Here is a 23,086-nt window from a genome sequence, read left to right on the forward strand (position 1 = left end):
GAATTCTGTCATATTTATTTTTCTGGCAGACATTTTGAAAACATGACTACTTTTAATTATCATCCATAGAAACATAGACTGTCCATATTTTGACCTGTTGTAACCTTAAACCCTATTTGATCCTTAATTCTTTGTAAGGATATAATTTTGTCTATCCCAAGTATGTTTAAAACTCTACTGTATTAGCTTCTACCACCTCTGATGGGAGGCTATTCCACTCATCCACTACCCTTTGTGAAGTAATTTTTCCTCATATATCCTCTGAACCTTCTTCCCTCCAGTTTTAGTACATGTTCTTGTGTTCTAATACTTATTTTCCTTTGAAGAATGTTTTCCCTTCTGTATCTTGAAAAAAACCCTTGATGCATTTGAAAGTTTCTATCATGCCCCCCTTTCTTTTCTCCGCTCCAAACTATACATATTAAGATATTTTAGTCTTTCCAGGTAAGTTTTGTGCTGTAGACCATGCACCATTTTATTTGCCCTTCTTTGTACAGTCTCTAATGTATTTATATCCTTTTGTTGATATGGCGTCCAGAACTGGACAGAGTATTTTAGAAGAGGCCGTACCGATGACCTATATAGTGGTATTACTTCTTTCTTTAATAATACAATTCTTTCAGTAACAATGAATGCCCCCTTGTCACTTATGCAGTCCTGGGTATGAAAAGTTTGAGACAAATGTTTGTATTAATCTTTACTACATATGTAAATATTTATTAAATTAATCCTAAAGCACCCTTTTCTCCAAAATAAATCAAATGTTTCTAGTTTCTATAACTTAATTCTTTAGTTCACCTCACAACTTACAGGACCTAAAGGATCTGCTGCTAACATCTTGGTGCCAGATACCACAGGACACCTTCAGAGGTCTTATGGAATCCATGCCTCGAAGGGTCAGAGCTGCTTTGGTGGCACGAGGGGGACCTACACAATATTAGGCAGGTGGTTTTAATGTTGTGGCTAATTGGTGTGTGTATATATATGTATATATATATGTATGTATATATATATATGTATGTATATATATATGTTATATATATATATATATATATATATATATATATATATATATATATATATATATATATATATACACAGTATATGCACACACACTGTGAGGAAATGAAAAGACCGGCATGCAAATACATTGTGTCTGCTACAATATTTAGCAAACCTGCTATCTCCAGAAGTGATGCTAATGTGATCACACACACTCCATTGTGTGCAGGGAACTAGATATCTTGTCACTTCATGGCATCTTCTATGTGTACAATAGTGTGAGTAGGGCAGTGGATTCCAAACTTTTTCAGTTCAAGGCACCTTTAAAGTTTCCATAATTTTTTCAAGGTACCGCTAAGCCAAAATAATAACTAAGTAGTCCCCCGCCTTGCTTACCACTAGCACTGGCCGAGGCACCCCTGTGAAATCACCGAGGCAACCCAGGGAGCCTAGGCGCACAGTTTGGGAACCACTGGAGTAGGGTATAAAGTATGATGGAGGATGATTAGGAGAGGGGGACATCTATATTGCAAACACGGAGCAGAATCTGCGGATACGTCATTGAGGAGAATGGCGCAAGGCTCTGTGTGAGCGGCTATCCCAGGTTGGGGGACACAGGGCTGCTGCTAACTCGCGATAGTAATGTGTACCTTTTGAAGACACGGTCAGGGGAGAGTCTCAAGCTGGAGACTATGCACCACACAGGATAATTACCAACTAGGGCTTAAGCTTGGTACACACTACAAAAAATTTCTAACGATTAGCGATTTACCAACAACAGACACAAAAAAAAAAGTCACAATCAGCATGCCGATTCATGTGTACACACTTTACTTCATCTGGTCCAAGGGCAGTGTAGTCGTTTAGACTATGACAGCACAATATTCATTTGACCACTTAACACAACGCTGCACTCATTTGGCAAACTGTGATATACAGGGTCGGACTGGCCCGCCGGGGGACCGGGCTATCCCCCGCTAGGCCCCGACCCTGAATCGCTCCCCTCTTTATTGGTGGGGGGAGCAAGAAACTTTAAAAAAAACAAAAAAACACGTGACCACGGCACCGACTCCGTTCGCACTGAAGGTTGGGCATGACGTCATCGCGCCCGACGTTCAGTGAGGAGCCCCGGCAAGACAGAAGAAAAGGAAGAAGCAGATACAAAAGGTAAGTGATAGGGGAGCACAGACAGCATGGCAGAGTGTGAAGGGGGGAGAAAAAGCAGCAAGGCACAGGGTGATGAAGGGATACCAGGAGAAGGGAGGAGCAAAAGCAGCATGGAGGGCACAGTGTGGTCATAAGGAGGCACAGCATGGTGATGAAGGGGCGCAGTAATGTGTGTGTGATGGCACAACGGACTTGTGGCAATGTAATGTGTGTGTGGTAGGTGGTGGCTAAATAATGGGTGCTATTTTCTTTGTAGGGTAAAGATGGGGCAATTTAATTTTATAGTGGGGACTTTAATTTAAGATGGGGTAGTTTGGGGGATATTAATGGAATGCGGGGCTGAGTTTGAGGAGCATGAGGTATTATTTATTTACATATTTATTAAATGTGAATATGAATTATTTAATGGCCGTGACGGTTGCGGGAGATAGGTATATTTATTATACGTAAATGTGATTAATTTATTGCATGGGCTGTCTGGAGGTGGGAAATACGTTTATTAAATGGGAATACTATTAATTTTATGTTGGGGCTGGAGGAAGGCCTATGTATTAATTGTGGGTCCAATGATTTAACGCCGGGGCTGGTTGAAATTTTCTAAATGTACCCATTTTTTTTTCCAAATATGGCCCTCAACATTCCAGGATCCAGACAAGCCGCAACTAAAGAAACCAGCAGCCACAGCTGGTAAAAGTGACAAGAACAGGTAGGACAGTCTGTCAAATGTTCTGAGGCTAGTGCAGGCTTGGCTAACCTGTGGCACTCCAGGTTTTGTGAAACTAAGGGGCATATTCAATTGATGGCGGGATTGCCGAAAATCCCGCGCTCCAAAAATATTACCGTTATTCCAGTAATCCTGTGCGGGGAAAACCGTTAATATGGTAATTTACTCGCTGGATTTCAGCTCGCAGCTCAGGGAGCTGCGAGCTGAAATCCAGCGAGATATTACCGTAATAACGGTAATATTTTTGGAGCGCTGGATTTTCGGCGATCCCGCCGTCAATTGAATATGCCCCTAAAAGTCCCAGCATACCCTTCCAGCAATAGGCTGCTATATATTGGTAAAGCATGTAGCATGTGGCTTGTAGTTTCACAACATCTGGAGCACCACAGGTTAGCCAAGCCTGGTCTAGTGGGATAATCCCGATTTTTGGTGACTGTTCTGCCCAATCTAAGGGGCAGGTCAAGACTGTGTACTCTTTATACATACACTGCATTCTTTATATACTACACTATGGTGCTAGCTGTCCTTTGTGGCCTGACCACTCCCCCTCTAGTGTCTGGTCTCGTCTCTGTGATGGTTGGCCACACCCCCTCTGGTGGGCCCCTAGCGTTGCTGTCCCCCGGTGGGCCCTTCATGCCCCAGTCCGACACTGGTCATATACAGTAGATTCAGCTAAGATTTGTAATGTCAATTGACCCGACGGTGTTCAGCTGCTGTTTCCCTGCATGGTGATCACACTTATTTTAATTTTTAACAGAGCAATTAGAAGGCAGCTAGTAATACACTAATGAATGAACAAGGATAGATAGCTATCTGCAAGTAAGCTCTAAGAAGCAAGTAAGAGATACAAACTGATAGAATTGCAAACATTATTTTCAAAATAAAAATGAAGAAGATGCAAATGTATCCACAGTGAATAAACAAGCAGAAGCTGGTTACAACTAAAGCACAGTGTGGTTAACATAATGTTCAGATAAATCTAAAGGGCTAAAATGGATATCAATTTTGCATAGTTGCATACCAAATGCCCAGGACATTAGATAGATTTCAGGTGTCCATTTTAGAGCCAGAATTTAATGAACCGAAAATGATATTTCTCTGTCTTCCTTTGGGGGACACCGGGGACGTTGGGGGGTATAGAGTAGCACAGGGCGAACTGGTACTTTAACTTCTGTTAACTAAGCCCTAGCTCCTCCTCCACTATACCCCACTTCCTGTCCAGTCTAGTTTAAGTGCCCGGCAAAGGGGCTGTGTCTGGGCTGCTTAGCAGCCGATTTCTGTTTTTTTACTTTATTTCTTGATTATTTTATTATTGGGAATGCTAATATAACGTTGAGGAGACTTGTGTCTCCTCTGTTCCTGACAGCCGGGGCTCACTGAGCCGCGTACAAGGCTGTCAGTCATCGTTTGGAGCTGCCGTGTGTGGAGGGTAGTGATAGAAGGCCAGTCACAGTAACCTCTAAGGCTTCTCTTCCTCCGTTTTTCACTCTCCCAAGCCTGCAGCAGCGCAGAGAGGGAATAAGTATAGTGCAGCTTGTAGCGCACAGCATGGACGGCTGTGTGCTGTCTGGAAGGGGTGATCGGAGGTCCCGTGGAGGTGCCTCCTTTGCCAGCCCCCGTCTCCCATCCTTTAGAGCCCTCCAAGGTGCCGGGCACAGTCGCCGCAGGCTGTGTCTGTCCTCCTGATCTGACAGTCAATAGACTGCAGACACTGCGTGAGGAGGGATGGCAGAAGGTAAGTGAAACCCTCTCCCAGCACAGTGGGAAAGGGGGGGGGGGGGTTAGAAAATCGCAGTTGGTCCCCCTAGTTTCTTACTAGGAGCAGTCATTTAAAAAAAAAAAAGATTTCTATTTTTAGCTCAGGGGACTGTCAGGATAGGGTCACTAACATAGTGAGCCCTGCTAGGCACTGGATTGGTTTAGGGTTTTTGTCCTGTTAAAGGACGCTTGCCAATTCAGTGCTGGGCCCTGGGGGAGTGGTGTTTTCCTCTTTTGCACTTCCTCCATAGTGGTCTCTCACTCCTTTGTGTGTAGACACCAAAATAGACAGCCATTTTATAGCTCAAGCTTCTCCCCCTTTTCTGTCGTAGACTGTAAGGTAAAGAGTTGGGAGTTATTTTCAAAAGTTTGTCTTTGACTCTGTGGGGCTATTTGGCTGTATTGCAGGCTCACTTTCTGTTCAGATTTGTGTGCTGCTTGTTATTTATATTGTGTTTTGTTCTCTGTTATTACACTGTTTTGTATGGTTTTTTTTTTGTCCCATCTGTAAACATGTCAGATAGGGAAAAATCCATGCGTGGTAAGGCTGGTGTTACATCTAGTTGAGTTTCACCTGTGCGGTCTGTCACTTGAAGTTACCGTCTGGGCAGTCAGGTGCACAGGCTCTGTGCGCAGCCTGTCGGTCCTCAGAGAACATACCGTGTGAAACAGCAGCTGCAGGTTCAAATACGATAGTCCCTGCCTGTGCTCAGTCTCTCTCAAATACTGTGGCTAATCTTACTCAGTTGATGCGTTCACAAGCTGTGGCTGCACCACCTTCTAATTCCGCTTCCACTGTAGTGAATAACAGGAGGTTGGTTCACTAAGTCAGGGTTTGACGGTTTCTACCCCGGCGGAGTCTGTACAACAAGCTTGGGTACAGGGTCTTGCATCCTCTGTACAGGGTTTGGTTTTGGCTTCTTCCTCTTTAGAAAGGATGTTGCATTCTGCCGCACCTTCTCCCTCATGTAAACGTAAGAGGGCGTTGGCACCCCTCCAGGGAAATGAGTCAGATTTTGACTATTGTTCCCAGATGGAGAGTGAGTTAGCGGTGTATTCGGATATGAAGCCTCCTTCAGTGGTGGAGGATGTTCATTCTGATCGTCACAGTCTGGAACAATTATTTCAAGCTGTGCGTCAGGTACTTGATTTTCCTAAGGAATAAGTCCCTGACGCTGCAGAGGCTTCTCTTTTGACAATCCAGAAAAAGAAATCTTTCTCTTTCCTGGCTTTTTTCTTGTTTGATGATTTGTATTCAGAGCCTTGGGCTTCCCTAGATAAGGAAGTTCCAGGTTCTCGGTGAATGCAGTAGGTTATCCTTTTCCTCCTGAAGTTCTAATGCAAAATGGGAGGCGCTTCCATGTGTGGATGCGGCTGTTGCACGGTTAGCAAAGGTAACTACTATTCCTCTTCCTAATGCAGCCACTCTTAAGGATGGTACAGACCATGAGGTTAAGGCCATCCTAAAGTCCATTTTTGTGTCAGCAGGTGTCTCTTGAGGCCTGCTTTAGCATCTGCGTGGGTTATCAAAGCGGTAAAACGCTGGTCAGAACAGCTGTCTGAAGGTTTGTGGCCAGGCAGGCTGTCCTCTAAATTGCTTCCATTCGTGGAGGGCGACAGATTATTTAAAAGAGGCAGCTATGTACACTGAACTAATAGTGGAACATATTTCTCCCTCTGCAGTTTCGGCTTGTTTCACTCTCTGGCTTAAGTCCTGGGAGGCTGATGTGGAGTCTAAAATGGCTTTTGAAACCATACCTTTTTCTGGAGGGGATTTTGGTTCGGTACTTCAGCTTGAACTCCATGCAGACAAGCAGTCCACATGACGTGCATTATGCTCATCTGCTGTCGCCAGTGGTAGGAGCCAGTCTTCTCTTGTTCAGAGATCGGTGGTTTAAGTCTATCACCGATGTCTGGTCGCAGGGAGGTTCTGGACCGACCAGGGATCTAAGATCAATTTGTTCAGTCTCTTCCCCCCCCCTCCCCCCATATGGTTCTTTACCACAAGTCTTCCCACTTGTCACACTAAAAGGACTGGCTTTACGAGAAACAATTCAATCCCTCCTTTCTTCTGGAGTGATTATTCCGGTGCCAGATTCATATTAAGGTTTGGGTTTTTATTCCATCCTTTTTCTCGTGTCAAAACCAGACAGCTCATTCAGACCTATTCTGATTCTGGGGTTTTTCAACACCCCGGTCAAGGTGCCCAGGTTCAAGATGGAGTCTTTGAGCTCGGTCATTCACGGCATGGAACAAGGAGAATTCATGGTGGCTATTGACATCAAATATGCCTATCTCCATGTGCCTATTGGGAAGGGTCATCAGTACTTTTCCAGGTTGGAGGTTCAATCAGAGCACTTCCATTTTCAGGCTCTTCCTTTTGGTCTGGCCTCGGCCCTACGTATCCTCATTTAGATCATGGCTGTCATGGTTGCTCTGTCAAGATCCAAGGGGATTACAATCATTCCTTCCCTAGACTATCTTCTTTTAAAAGCAGATTCTCCAGAGGTGATTCAGTTGAATATCCAAGTTGTAATCCAGACCCTAGAGTCTCACGGTTGAATTCTCAACTTCATGAAGTCCAGGTTGATCTTTTTGGGGCTTTTATGCGACACCTGACTACAACGGGTGTTCTTGCCCCAGGACAAAATTCTAGCTTTGACAGAAGATGGTGAAATCTTTGTTGGCGGCAAGGAGGCCTTCTATACATTTCGTCATGATAGTTCTGGGCAAGATGGTATCGAGTTTCGAGGCGATCCAGTTTGCTCAGTTTCATGCACGGCAGTTCCAGTTGGAACTTCTGTCGCAATGGAACATATCCCATTTGAATATGGCGGCCCAGGTATTTCGTCTGTCTCCGCAGATGTGTCAGTCGCTTCTTTAGTGGTTACATAAACAGATTCTCGCTACGGGACGCAAATTATCAATTAAAATTTGATTTTGGTCACAAAGGATGCCAGCCTTCGAGATTAGAGGCCGTCTGTCTTCATGCTTGTTTTCAGGGTTTTAGTACTCAAAAGGAATCCAAGCTTGCAATCAATGTCTTGAAACTGCGAGCAGTCTTTCATGCTCTAATAAGCGCGCAACACTTGCTGCAGGGAAGGCCAGTAAAGATTCAGTCAGGCTATGCCATGTCAGTGGCATACCTCAATCACCAGGGCGGCACCAAAAGTCCTTTGGTTATGCGGAAATTGTTCCTTCATCCTAAGGTGTTTCGTCAGTTGGGGGAATAGTGGGGTCACCCAAATGTAGACCTGATGGCATCTCGAATGAACCACAATGTTCTTCTCTTCTGCTCCTGTGCAAGAGGTTCTATGGTTGTCGCAGTAGACGCCATGTCTGTCCCTTGGAGGTATCGCTTCATGTACCTTTCTCCACTGGTAGCTATGCTCCCAAGGGTAGTAAAGGTAAAGAGAGAGGGTGTTCCAGTTCTTCTGATAGCGCTGGATTGGTCGCAGAGTGCCTGGTACACCGACGTGCTCTCCATGGCGGGAGATCGGACGTGGCGGTTGCTGCTACGCCTAGATCTATTAACGCAAGATCCTTTTTATCATCTAGGTTTACAATGTCTGGCTGTAACGGCATGGCTGCTGAAGCCATGATCCTAAGAGCTAAGGATTTTTCCGAACGTGGATTGCAAACCATGATTTGTGCTCGAAAACCAGCCACTGCAAGGATTTATTATCGAGTCTGAAAAACTTTTGTTGACTGAGTGAAAAGAATGGATATCCTACTTTTTATTTTTGCTTGGCCAGTTTACTTAGGTTCTTGCAAGATGGGCTGCATGCAGGTTTGCGTCTTAAGGATCAGGTGTCAGCTTTTAGCTCTTCTTTCAAAGAAAGCTTGCTTTTATTCCTTATGTGCAAACTTTCATTCAGGGTGTTCTCCCCCCCCCCCCCCCCCCCCCTCCTCCCCAAGTGCTCTTAATCTCAAGTACTTTAATGATATTGCTGTCATTCCTGTCTCCCATTCCTGCGCTGGTACTGGCATCGATATAGTCTAGTTTTTTAATCGCAGAATAGACTAGTATATTACTGGCTTATAATAATAGGTGTTTGAGCGTGCATCTGTATTAATAATTGCACTTGCAAAGGTTTTAGGAGAGACAGCTAGAAATAGATCACCTTATAGCGTAAGTGTCACTGATCCCTCCGGTCTGTACAGGGGACCAGGTGACACAGGCTGTCACTGTGACAGTGCCAGAGACTGGGTGCATGATGCTAAATTGTCGCTCGTTCTACAGATAGCATACACACTCACATACAGTGCATGATCGGAAGGTAATTGGAACGAGACTATTAAACAGTACTGCCAACCAAATGAAACGACGATCGGCACTTTGGGACGACTATCTTTCATCGTATGAGTATACACACTAATGCGATATCTGGCTAAACAGTCGTTTATAGGGTGATTGGCCCAATAATTGACTGAAAAACCTCCAGTGTGTACCTAGCCTTAGCTAGCTGGTAATCATATGGCTTTATTTTGTTGTTCTGTGTGTATTTACACAGATAACCTGCACATTTATATCTCTACCTAATCCTTTGCCTGAGTGATTTGTATGCATATGGGGACACCCCAGACTCGTGTCTGCACAGTAAGCGTTATCATTTACTAATATGTTAATTGTTACTGAATGTAAACTAAAAGACTAAAGTGTTTGCTTCCCAACCATGGCTTTGTCTGTGTGGAGTTTGTATGTTCTCCCCGTGTTTGCGTGTGGAAAGGAAACCAGGTACTCCCGTTTCCTGCCACACCAAAACATACTCATAGGTTAATTGGCTGCTACTAAATTGACCTTAGTATCTCTTGGTGTGTGTGCGTTAGGAAATTTAGACTGTAAGTTCCAATGGGACAGGGACTGATGTGAGTGAGTTCTCTGTACAACGCAGCGGAATTAATGGCTATATATATATATATATATATATATATATATATATATATATATATATATATATATATATAACAAAAACGGACATAGATCCTTTGCACTCACCATGTACAAACTGGGGTGCAAGAGGGGGTTGCCCACATTTTATAGGCAAGAAAACAGGGATACTCTGCACTCTCCAAACACATAATTAATGCTGTACCAAGTACTGTTCTATATTAAAAACAGGGAATGTTAGTTCCACATATTGCAATATATGTCTAAGCTGACCAACTGACGCCAAAGTCTTCCCATTCTGGCCAGTCCTAACATGATCAAATGCTATGCTATTTAATCTGGGCTTAAGGCTTACCTGCACACAGCTTTTAAAGGCAAGGCCAGAATGGGAAGACTTTGGCGTCAGTTGGTCAGCTTAACATATATTGCAATACGTGGAACTAACATTCCCTGTTTTTAATATAGAACAGTACTTTGTATAGCATTAATTATGTGTTTGGAGAGTGCAGAGTATCCCTGTTTTCGTGTGTGTATGTGTGTGTATATATATATATATATATATATATAATATTTGAAGCTAATTACATTCGGGTCATTGTCAAAGATCATTTGTGCCCTATAGCTAACCCCACTCCTAAATAATTATGCACCGCTCACAAATTTCTATTTACATATTTGCAAGCTACTAACCTTTTAACTCCAACGGCTAACTTTTAGAGAAATTTGTCAAGGCCTGTTATATTATAGCAGAAAGAGACAGAATTCACATGCAGTCAGATCATTGTAAAATAAAACTTCCTCTTCCACTAGCTAAAGCTGTAGAAAACTCATTACATAAGTTACTGTCTAGTTTTTCAAACTACAACACAAAGCCTTAGTATTTTAAATACATCAATTTGTTTTAAATATAATTTGTTTATTTTTCTATGCTGTTCTAATTCTGCCATCTACTGCTCTATCCCTGTCTTTCAGCCTTTGTTTTCTGCTCAATGTTCATCTGTATGTGGTATAATTTTTTTGTGTTTTATTTACCATTTACTTCTGTCATTCAGACGATAATTCAACCAGACCAGCAGTAAAAGAATCTGAGTTGGAGCCAGCACCAATGCCTAGTTCATCTGTTTGTACTGAATCACAAGGAGGTAAAGTGCAATTGGTAATCTAAGCAAATATCATATATGAACTTTGGTTTTAAATACACCACAATATCAAACAGTCTTACAGGATCAGTATCGTGTTACTATTCTATGCTGTGGGATATTGTAACATCCTCATTATCTTTCCCAATGCCCTTACATTAGCTTCCTGCTTGCTGCCTTTTCCCTCCTCTCATCATGACACTGCTCCTGTCAAATTCGGCCCTGACTTCACTTAATTACTTGAGTGGATGAGTCACATCCCCTAACAAGATCACCAGTGTCCTATGTTCTGTGCTGATATAAGCATTCATATTGGTTATACTATGTTCTTCACCCCCCCCTCCCCCCCACTTCAAACCTGGGATCATATTGACAAGCAGTAGATGAAGAGTACAAAAAATAAAGTGTTTTGGCCCTATCCCTATTCCTTAAAAACTTTAAACTGTTTGATTTTACCATGCATTGAAAGGAGTTTTACTCTGAAACCAGCATCTACAGGTGCTTTCTTGGTTATTTGTTTCTCTTTTTTTCCTAATTAGGCAATATGCAAAGAGCACTCTTGGATTTGCGGTTGGATTTAGACAGTATCTCACAATCAGAGTCTCCTTATGAAGCTCTATACAATGCCTCCTCCTGTCACTCTTTGGATAGCATATGTAGTGGGCGCTCTTCTGACAGAGACTCATTGTGTCGTGAAATTGCTAAGACAAGACTGGTGAGTGAGCTTGCTTACTGTCTACTATAGTCATCCATTTTTTTGAAGTGACTTGTCTTACTTTTCTTTGACAGAAGGAAAGACCTCCTCCTCCTGCTAAGCCTCCACCAGAAGATGAAGAGTTGGAGAGGGGGCATGGCGTGGGTGCTATCAGGGAAGTAAGTTAACTCATGAACAACAGTATCTTTTAGTTCATTGCTTTTGACCTATACTTTGTCAAGGAAAATTAGGAATTGTTCTTGAATGTGATTCATCGAGAATGTAATTAACAAATTTTAATACGTGTTACTAGCAGATCTTGATTGCTTGCACCCAGTAGTCTTTATCCACTTCAGTGGCATTTACCAGTCGTTATGAATATTCAGTACATTTTAACTCCTACGAAAAACCCTAAATTTGATTTAGTGTTTTCATTTCAAATGTAGCTTAAAATTTGCCCTGGTCCATCACTTCCTCAACCCCTTACTGACTTGTAACACCATGCACCTGTGAATGTCTGTGATATCTAGGCAAGTGCTCATTGTTTAACCTGCATTATGATGCGTTAACAGTCTGCCTCTCTCAATGTAAAAGGGAAAGAACATCTCCCTTTTTTTCTTTTTTTCTTAAACCACAAGGCCCTTGGAAATATACACCTTGGTCAGGAGGAGGAAAACCCATATGAACTGCTACTTACTGCCGAGACCAAAAGACCTGATGATCAAGGTAAAGAAAATTTGACTGATGGTAGTGATGAGTTTGTGTCTATTGTTCAAAGAAGAAGATGTGAAAAAGTAAGAGAGAGCGAGCGAGCGGGATAGAGAGCGAGCGAGCGGGATAGAGAGTGAGCGATAGATATAGATCTATATATACAAAATAAATATATGAATGGCGCTAGTAACAACCACAAGATATAAACATACACGAGATATAAAATTATATAATAATCTATACAAATAGTCCAGAGAGTATATATGTTTTCAAGTGGCAGCCAAAATGCAAAGCACCAGATGGTCAGTCCGGAAAAAAATTCTAAAACAATAAGAAAGCAAGGCGCCTCATAGTGTAATAATGTATAGGAATAAAAACCTATATAGGGGTATTATGCGTACCAGATATAAACTTGATAATAGCCGTATCTAGCGGTGAGTCTTCTCATCTGTCTGGATGTTCCTCTCAATCTCACCATACATAAAAATACAATGCAGGGAAACCAGTAATAGTGTAGTATTTAATAAACTCCCCTGGTACACCTTGTGACGTGGAAATAGACGTCAAGAGAATAGTCAACCGATCATTCCACTATCACGATCAGTGAGAGGGAGGTGAAACTGCATCACAGTCGAGGAATTAGAGACGGAAGGAGATATATATTATATATATATATATATATATATATATATATATATATATATATATATATATATATATTAATATATATTATATATATATATATATATATATAATATATATATATATAATATATATATATATATATATATATATATATATATATATATATATATATATATATGAAAACAGGGATACTCTGCACTCTCCAAACACATAATTAATGCTATATCAAGTACTGTTCTATATTAAAAACAGGGAATGTTAGTTCCACATATTGCAATATATGTTTAAGCTGACCAACTCACGCCAAAGTCTTCCCATTATGGTCAGTCCTAACATGATCAAATGCTATGCTTTTTTATCTGGACTTAAGGCTTACCTGCACACAGCTTTTAAAGGCAAGTCTTTCCAAAGCACTAGCAGCCATGGGAGACCTGGGACTCACCTGACACAAGTTGGAATTAATTAATGTAAAGAATGGGGTGCAAGAGTCATGGGACTTACATTGTATAAACAAAAACAGACATAGGTCCTCTGCACTCACCATGTACAGACTGGGGTGCAAGAGGGGGTTGCCCACATTGTATAGACAAGAAAACAGGGATACTCTGCACTCTCCAAACACATAATTAATGCTGTTGACAATAGTTATGCTGCCTTCATATATATCTATATATCATGTGTGTATAAACGCACACACACACATCTGGACTCCCATGTGGCCCAAACGGCATCTTGGTTTCCTGTGAGGATGCTTCAGAGATGTCAGTCCACATTCTTCTACACTTAAAATGGGGAAAAAACATTTTTTGACTGATTTTCTGAATGCTTAGATTGATGAATATCTAAGAAATAACCTTACAGGTAAGGAACTTTCCCTAATTAAATTTTAGTCTAACTAGGAGTTGTATTGATGAAATGATGGTCTAACCTCGTCAAATCCTGAACGCAAGGTTGCCACAGAGACCATAAATAAACTGCCAATATCCTATTGTTATTACAAGCTTTGTACGCCATTTTCAGTATGTCTTTGAAAGCAGATTGACTGCCAAAGTTTAATTCAGTTGGGCACTAATAGAATATTTTTACCCAGAGTAATCTGAGAGGTGGTCAGAGCAGCTCCAGAACCAGCTGGAGAGTTTGCAAAGGGAGTTCATTTAAGTTCTTAAGACTACATTTTCTATGCTTTACACCCGAGTTTGGAGCAGGCTTTTTTATATTTTTTTACTAGATTTTTTTTTCCCGTTTCTTTGTCACCAGTTTATCAAAACTAAGCTATAATTGTATGAAATTGTCAATGATTGTTGCCAGGTTCTGTCTCAGTATTCTGTGATTATCCATCAGTAAAGGCTTTGCTTTCTATATTTATCCCAATGATTGGACTCTGCTTTGTATGTTGGCCACAAAAAGGTTTCTGTTTTGTACCCTAGCTGTCAAAGTGACCTGATTTGCATACTAGTAACCAGTTCAGTCTCCTAATCTGCTACTCTGTGTCTGTGCTTTGTACACTCAAAACGCGTCTGTTTTATACAATAACCACCAGAAAAGGGTATGTTATATATAGTAACTGCCAAAAATGAGTATTTTTTTTTTGTGTACTAACCATCATAGCAGGCTCGACTTTCTGTACTGGTCAATGGGGTCTGGTATATTCATTTATGCTGGTCATATGAGAGCTGCACAAGTAACCTACACCTGAATATGTATGTTTCTCTATGATACATTCTGGGGGGACAATGCAACCATTGGTTATAGAGGGCAACGCTGGAGCTGGGCACTTAGGAGTTAACTAGTCATAGCTGGTCTGGACTTGAGGGTGAGAGCTAACTTACCAAAGAGGTACCCCAGAAGCCTCCAAATAGCAATCCAATGTCAGCACTCCCCCTCAGCTACTGACACCAACATGCCTCTCAGACAAATACAGAAGTGGAAGTTGCTCAATCATTTTTTCCAGTAACACAGAAGAAACAAGCATTGGAGATGGAGTCCCTCGGGTCCGTGATCAATGCCATGGAGCAAGACTACTTCCTTGCTTCACTGGACATAAGACTCCTACCTTCACATCCCGTTCTGATAAGGACACCAGAATCTCCTCTGATTCACAATAAAGGACCTCTACTTCCAGTTTAGAGCCACTCACTTTTGAGTTGGCTACGGTTATGTTGCCACTATTCTCTAATCAAAAGGAGTCTTGGTGAATCCTCTTTTGCCAGTTTACTGATAAAGGCAGACTCATTTCTGCTTGTCAACCACTTTCAGACATTTGGTCAGCTGTTAGAATCTCACAAGTGGATCATAGATGAAAAAAAAAATCCAACTTGGCTGCAGGCTGATAAATCAGTGTAATTTATCAATCGGGGCACACGAAGCCACTGCCATCAAATGGTCTCTCCATCCAGAGGTGTTGCATCACATCACAGAAAAGTGGGTCCAGCCAGAGGTTGACATGATGGCCTCCTGATTGAACCAGATGGTGAAACTTTTGTTCCAGGGCCAGGGATTCCCATACATTCTTGGTGGATGCCTTGATAATACTGTGGGACTTCAGCCTGATATACATATTTTCTCCAATTGCCATGCTTCCTCATGTCCTCAAGAAGGCCATCCATGAATGTTGGTCTTACTCTCACCACCCCTTCCTCTAGAATGTAATCTCTCCCGGGGAGGGTCCTCTTTGCCTATTGTCCCATGTCTGTCTACTGTCTGACTCACACGTACATCCTTTCCTGTCTTTTTCTGCACAATGTGTGAGTCCCCTTAGCATTACCCAGACTCATTTGTGTCTTCACAGGTGGCCACCTGATTCAAAAAAGCATGTCATACAGCTGTTTGTGCGGCAACCATGGACAGTTTAGAAAAGTTCAGTTTGAATCCAACCAAATAAAACTCAATTGTGGTATCCTCCAATAGTGATGTGAAAGACCTGACATCAACTAGCAATAAAATTCACATATAATACAGCACCCCAAATTTAGAGGCTTATCTAGTACGGGTGCCCTTTGGCTGTTTGGTGCCGGCTGTACAATGGTCTAGGCTAAAGAACATTGTACAGCCGGCGCCTCCTTAAATTAGCAGTTTAACAGCACGAATGATCGGGACCTTTAAACTGACGTCATTGTAGGCTGCCGGGATGTTCATTCGTCAGAACTGTTTGAAGTCTCCTTTTCAAGCTGTCACTATTACTACACTGTAGTGCAAGACACCTTTGGTCTCATCATGTCGGGCTATTCCATGTCGGCGTTTTCAGCATTGGGCTAATGACTACTACCGGCAGAGGGGAGGAGTCGCCCGCAAAGTTAGTAGTTAACTGTTTAAGTGCCAGCTACACACACCCTCATACAATCCCATGGTAGTAGTGTCCTCCAGTTGGATTCAGAGAAAGATATTTAACGTAAGTACAAAAATCCTCTCTTTCTGCGTAGTTGCTGGACTCTACTTAGTCAAATATTTGCATATCAAGTGTGAAGTCACACACTTCTTAAATGTGTTTGAGTCTGTCATCATTTCTGGGCTTTCTATCTTCAGAATTTGTAGTTTTGCAATAAACTCCACTATGAAGCTGTCTTGGGGAAGAATTGAAATGGTTCTTCTATGAATTTTGATATTGGACACAATTTTAAGCATATGTTAAAAATTTAAGTTAATTGACCAGAGTTGGTTTTTAAACAGGGGTACTTCACTTGCAAGGTGATTTTGGAAACCCTCCACCTCAGGTAAGATTCATCCCAACAATTTCAATTTCTCAGCTTGCCTGCATGTTAACTTATTCCTTGTTCAAAACTTTTTTCACATCTAAGACTAATTAACTCCTTATAGGTCAGAGCACGAAGCTCAGCACAGCCACAGGATCCCTCTCACTCTGCAAACCGCCGTGGTTCTTCTGATTTATCCAGTGGCCATTCTGAAGGAGAATCACACGGGTCTGAGAGGCCAAACAGTAAGAGCTCCCTATTAAACATGTCCCCAGAACTTCTATTAAGCCACCCTCTCTCAATGCTCTTTAAATGTCAGAGATCAGGGTTAAACAATAGTAGTCAGTGTTTAGCTGTTGACAATAGTTATGCTGCCTTCAATGTCATAGGAGGATTGGAATGCTAGCTTTAGACAAATTCAGACTTTCAGATACATCAAATCCTTGTGTAATGTGGTTATCACATTGATTTTTATTTCAGAGTTTTAAGTTTTTCCCCAGGCCGTTTTTTGTCTCTTTCACCCTTTTCACATATATTCCTCCAGAATCTACTTTCTTAATTGTTCCTCCCATTCTTTCAGTCTTGCAAAGTTCTATGTAAGCGTCTTACCTTTTACAGGTGGGCAGCGTAGGAGCAGTTCAGGAGGTTGGAGTTTGGCTTCTGCAGATAGTTCTGACTCCCACATGCTTCAGCACTTCTCTGGACTTCTGCATGGTTCCTCTCCTGTTTGTGAAGTTCGAGATCCTCCTGTACCCTGTGACCCTCCAGGCACAGACAGCTGTAGAAACGGTGCTGCCTCACACATGGAGTTGCCTCTCCGCCGCAGTCTGTCCAAATCTGACTCAGACTTGTTAACATGTTCCCCCCCAGCTGTTGGCGAAGGAGAAGACTGGAGCCGCAGCGAGTCTCTCACCAATTGCGCTGCTGGAGGCAGCAAGAAAAGATTAGAGAAGTCCCCTTCATTCACTTCTGAGTGGGATGAGGTCAGTCAGTGCTATGGGGAGCGACTTGAATGAAATGTGAGTGGCTAGTAAAGGGAGGGTAGGTTTGCAAGTTCAGAAATGTGCAAAGCTTATTTTTTTGTATTCTACACGGGGGGGGGTTTAAAATATTTGTGTTTTTAAAAGGTGATTGTAGGATTATTTAGAGTCTGGCTCCCTGCACTTCTGTATGAGAAAAATCCTGCGAGTGCTAAAGTTTTTATGATTAGGGGAGTTGATTTGTGTAAACAGCCCTAACAATGATGCTCTTCCAGCAGAGCCTCCAATTGGCCCCAGAACCTCTCCCCAAACACTACGTAAGAAGGACAGTCAACTGGAAGCAGTTGTTAATGGGGCAGATTGCTTGTAGCTAGTGTCTATGCTTCTATCTTAGTTGTGCTTTTTGTCATTTTATTTTGGTGGTGCTGCATTGTGGTCTGGTGGAGGAAATTTTGTATACTCATGTCTGAACATAAATTGCTTGGCCATAAAGTTCTGATGAATTTGCTACAATTGTTACTTTGGTGTTAACGGGTTATTTGCTGATGTGTGGGCATAATATGTTTTAGGGGTGTAAATGTGCCCTGTTCTGGTGCCTGCTTGCTTGGAATACCCTAAAAGGGGAAGTATCATCAAATTTGATTTTTATAATATGCAAACTCTTTAAATGTAGTTATAAATTGCAGATTATATGTAATTGGAAACATTTTTTTATCTATAAGTCTTTTTTTTTTTTTTTTTTTTTTGCATTCAGTAATGTTTTAAATCCTGCAGATGTGACAACAGTAGTTGTCTAAGCAAAACTTTTAGCTGTGCCAGAACATAAGTAGTTACTTCACAGCATCAATAAATTAATAATTAGTAAAATTAACATTAAATTTAAGTACTAGCACCTGTATTTTAAAGTGATACATCCCCTTTAAAGGCTAAATGTAATGCAAGTAATGAATAGAAGTAATTTTTCACTTTACATTCTTCTCCGCACTTTAAAAACACAGTACATTTCCATCTTTTATCTGCTCTGTTTCCTCACAGATCGATAAAATAATGAGTTCAATTGGTCAAGGCATAGAATTCTCTCAGGAGCAACAGGTCATAGCAGGTAACAGTGTAAAGTCCAGAGTACATCATAAAAGACTTGCTGTCATGCAAGTTTGATTTTTCTTTTCATTCTTCATCTTCTTCTTCTTCTTCATCTTATTTTTATCCTTATTCTTCATCTTATTTTTATCCTTATTCTTCATCTTCTTTTTATCCTTATTCTTCATCTTCTTTTTATCCTTATTCTTCATCTTCTTTTTATCCTTATTCTTCATCTTCTTTTTATCCTTATTCTTCATCTTCTTTTTATCCTTATTCTTCATCTTCTTTTTATCCTTATTCTTCATCTTCTTATTCTTATTCTTCATCTTCCTCTTCTTATTCATCTTGCTCTTCTTATTCATCTTGCTCTTCTTATTCATCTTGCTCTTCTTATTCATCTTGCTCTTCTTATTCATCTTGCTCTTCTTATTCATCTTCCTCTTCTTATTCATCTTCCTCTACTTATTCATCTTCCTCTTCATCTTCCTCTTCTTCTTCATCTTCATCTTCATCTTCATCTTCTTCTTCATCTTCTTCTTCTTCTTCATCTTCTTCTTCATCTTCATTGTATTTTCTCCTTATTCTCACCCCCAGGGTCCCGTATACCAGTTCAGAGTGTAGCACAGTGGTTAGAGTCTCTGGGTCTCCTGCAGTATGAGAGCAAATTTGTATTAAACGGCTTTGATGATGTTCGTTTTTTGGTGAGTTAACAAATGTATTCTTGCCATCATAGTAATGCTTTATTAGAAAGTTAGTTTTTGAAGATCCTTCAGTTAGTTTGACATGTCTAGGTTTACAGCTATACAAGAAGTAAATGGACAATGCATTAAAAATATATTTTTGCTCTCTCCATACAATATCTGGTGGTGGTAGAATACACATGTTCTAGGCCATTTTGTAACAGGCTTCTAATCAAAAATAACAATTTAATCTCTCAATAAATTGTAACAATACAGCAACAGCTTCCACAGCTCTTGGCTAATAAATAAAAGGCTGCTGAAGTGAGTGAAGAAGTTTAAACAAGAAAGCTGCTGAGTATATGCGTTATTTCACTTCAAACATGCAGTGACCTCACTGGCCGTGCACATTGTTATAAATTAACTATTCTTAGCTATGGAATCTGCATGCTATTCACCTATTAAACTCGTGTTCATGTTTTTCTGCATTCCTTTTAATCAGCAAATCAGTCGCACCAAGCAAATGAATGCAACAAAATTAGTGTTTTTAACCAGTTTGGATCTAGCAACTCTCATGAACACTGTTAATTTGATTTGCTCATTTTTTTAACCTAGTCAGTAAGGGGTATGTTGCTTCCTGGTTTCATTCCTGGGATATGGTTTAATATGTTAACTCCTAAGTCATTAGACAATTACAAAAGAATAGTTTAAAAAATAGGGTTATAGTGCCTTTAATTAAATCATATGATGTAGCTTTCCTGTTTACTATTATGCTGGTAAGCGCTGTTCATGTGTTTTATTGTTTAAGGTCATAGGTAAGCCCTATGATTATTTTTTTATTCCCCCCTGAGCAATTGAAACCAGGAACTGGCTCAATTTAGCTATGTTTTAATTGTTATTTGGCTCTCTAAATCTCAAAATTGTGAAATATAATAAATTTTTTCATCTCGCCTTCACGCCTCACCTTCATAAAAACGAAAACCCGCTCCTGATCACCAACAAGTAGAACAACCCTACATCATCAACATAATCATTATCATCATTTGTTTATATAGCGCAGCAAATTCTGTAGAGTTTTACAATTGGGGACAAACACAGTGATATACAATACTGGGTAACAGACAGAGATGTAGGAAGGCCCTGCTCGCAGTCAAAAAGTCAGCATGGGACAATGGGAGTTAGATACATGAGGTTAAGTCTACATATTGCATTTTGGTCCAGCCAGATTGCAAATGTAAAAGACGACTTTTATACTTACGATAAATCCGTTCTCTGATTCCATCTGGACAACAATGCTACCATGGGTTGTATGAGGTCAGCGAGGAATTGGCACTTAACTAGTTAACTCTGTTAAATGTATCAAGCTGACATACCCCTCCCCTCTGCAACCCCTGTATCTCCTCAGTTTAACAATAAAGCCCCAAGGAAGGGGAGTCAAACAATCTGAGAACACACAGTAGAAGAGAAAAAGGGAGGGAATGCAGTGTCCCCCAGATGGAATCAGAGAAACTGATTTTTTGGAAAAATAAATATCCTTTTTTCTATTTCATCCTATTTGGGGGACACTGCTATCATGGGGGACGTTCTAAAGCAGTCCACCTAAGGGAGGGTCTGCTCTGAGAGCCCTGCCCGTAGAGCACTACAGGCAAAATTAGCATCCGAGAACGCAAAGACATTGAATTGATAAAATTTAGTAAATGTATGGACCAAGGACCAGGTGGCTAATCTACAAAGCTGGTCTGCTGAGGCACCATTCCTCGCTACCCAAGAAGCCCCCACTGAACGGATAGAATGGGCAGCAATCTTATCTGGCACAGGTCTATTTGCATTGACATATGCCTGCCTAATGGTTCAGGTGAGCCATGTGGAAATGGTTTGTTTGGAAGCTGACCATCCCCGTTTATGGGGATCAAACAAAATGAATAATGAATCTGTCCTTCGAATATGGGCTGTCCTCCTGACATAAACTTGGAGGCCTCTGACCACATCCAGAAACTCCATACTGTTAGGTCCTGAAGAAGACGCCACTTCTTGGAACACTAAAAATACGATTTCCTGGTTTATATGAAATCCCGAAACCACCTTTGGTATGAAGGAAGGGACCGTATGGAGCATCGCTTGATCCTCGTGAAACACAAGGAATGGTTCTGTACATGAAAGATCCCCTATCTCTGACACTCTGCGAGCCGATGCAATAGCCAGCAGGAACACTACTTTCCATGATAGAAAACGAAAATCCGCCGACTGCAAGAGTTCAAAGGGTTGCTCTTGCAGCATATAGAGTACCAAGTTTAGATCCCAAGGTGAAGTAGGCGGAACATATGGTGGTTGTATATGTAGGACTCCCTGCAAAAAAAGTCAGTCAAAAAAGTTTATATCCGGCATGCCCGCCAGTAGAAGATGGAAAAACACAGAGATAGCAGAGACCTGCACTTTTAAAGAAGCTAAAAGAAGTCCTCCCTTCAAGCCATCCTGGAGGAAGGCAAGGAAGCGAGGAATGTGAAAGAAAACCATGTGACAGGGTAGACTTTCGCACCACCTAATATAGGTACTCCAGAGGTGGAGGTATATTTTTGCTGACACTGGTTTTCGAGCCCTCAGCAGTGTGTCTACCACCCTGGGGGAGAACTTCTTGACCGCCAAAGGCTGGCTTCAACAGCCACGCCGTTAATGCCAGCCAAGGCAGGCTCTGGTGTCGGAATGGTCTTTTGAAGAAGAATTTTGTCTCGAAGAGGCAGCCGAAGTCCACCACCATTAACAGAATGCATACCAGACCCGATGCAGTCAAGCAGGAGCCACTAAAATTACTGGAAAACCTCCTTGCTTGACCTGCCCGAGTACACAGGAAAGCATCGGAATGGGGAGAACAGGTACCCCAACCTGAAGTCCCAGGGCATGGTCATAACGTCGACGGCCACCGCCAACAGGTCCCTTGCCCTTAGCAGAATATGGGGACCTGCTGGCTCTCTCTCGACACCATGAGATCCAGGTCTGGGAGACTCCACCTCAGGACCAGCGACTGGAAGACCTCCGGATGGAGTGCCCATTCCCCTGGCATTCTCAAGATGAGGGAACCTGGCATTCTGCCCATGCTAAGACCCAAGATGCCACCAACATTGCTGCAAAACTGTTTTGCCGCCCTGTCTGTTGATATAAGCCACTGCCATGGCATTGTCGGATTGCAGATGGCCTGGGAACCTCTGAAGAATGGTCTGGACCCTTGTAGGGCTATCAGCACAGCCTTCAGTTCTAAGATGATGATTGGTATGGAGGTGTTCTGATGCGACCAACGACCCTGAAGCTGGAGATGGCGGACGACCGCTCCCTACCCCTTCAAACTGGTATCTGTGGTCACTATGACCCAGGACCACTGGGCGAAGGACCTGCCTATCTCCAAGTGTTCCTGGACCGTCCACCACCAAAGAGATACCTGTGCTGGAACCAGGAACAACCGGATCAATTAGTCCAGTGGGATCCTGACCACTGGAAAGGCCCGTAATGAAACCGCCTGTAGAGAAGTGTTTCGAAGGTGGACACCATCTTGCCTAGAAGGCGCATGCAAAGGCGCATTGAAAAAGAGGGTTAATAGCTACTGATGTGGAGGGGAGAACCGAGACAACTGCTGGTATCTCCGCTGACCTAGCGAGCAATGTCGCAACTGATTGCGCCATTGAAGATGCCCATATAGGTTTTTCCGTTAGAGGTGGTACACCAAACAGGGCCTGCACGGGTTGGACCCACGCAGGCCCTGTCAATATCAGAACGCCCCCGGGTCCTGTTGTCAAATAGGCAACTTAACTTTACACTTTGAACAAGTAAAATATTTTGCATGAGGTGTCTTTCCCTTGTTGGACATGTTTCTGAATGGGAATAGTGTCACCGCAAAAGGAAACCATATGAAATAAATGAAGTCAATCAGGAAAGTT

At 41.8% G+C, this 23,086-nt stretch overlaps 1 protein-coding gene across 7 annotated transcripts in view; it reads left to right on the plus strand.

Moving 5' to 3' along the window:
• The window catches only part of ANKS1A (ankyrin repeat and sterile alpha motif domain containing 1A), a 139,942-nt gene that overhangs the window by 40,545 nt on the left and 76,311 nt on the right, over window positions 1-23,086 (plus strand). For 4 of the 7 annotated variants that reach the window (XM_075195748.1, XM_075195753.1, XM_075195752.1 and 1 more), the window contains 10 exons: window positions 10,595-10,684; window positions 11,221-11,396; window positions 11,471-11,554; window positions 12,014-12,101; window positions 16,398-16,441; window positions 16,545-16,665; window positions 17,039-17,403; window positions 17,676-17,717; window positions 18,436-18,502; window positions 19,078-19,184. In XM_075195748.1, coding sequence (XP_075051849.1) covers window positions 10,595-10,684; window positions 11,221-11,396; window positions 11,471-11,554; window positions 12,014-12,101; window positions 16,398-16,441; window positions 16,545-16,665; window positions 17,039-17,403; window positions 17,676-17,717; window positions 18,436-18,502; window positions 19,078-19,184 — 1,184 coding nt within the window. The remainder of the gene's footprint in view (window positions 1-10,594; window positions 10,685-11,220; window positions 11,397-11,470; window positions 11,555-12,013; window positions 12,102-16,397; window positions 16,442-16,544; window positions 16,666-17,038; window positions 17,404-17,675; window positions 17,718-18,435; window positions 18,503-19,077; window positions 19,185-23,086) is intronic. The other 3 variants (XM_075195749.1, XM_075195750.1, XM_075195751.1) reach the window with 3 other exon arrangements.

Source organism: Mixophyes fleayi, chromosome 2 (genome assembly GCF_038048845.1).
Source record: "Mixophyes fleayi isolate aMixFle1 chromosome 2, aMixFle1.hap1, whole genome shotgun sequence".
Taxonomy (NCBI): Eukaryota; Metazoa; Chordata; class Amphibia; order Anura; family Limnodynastidae; genus Mixophyes; species Mixophyes fleayi.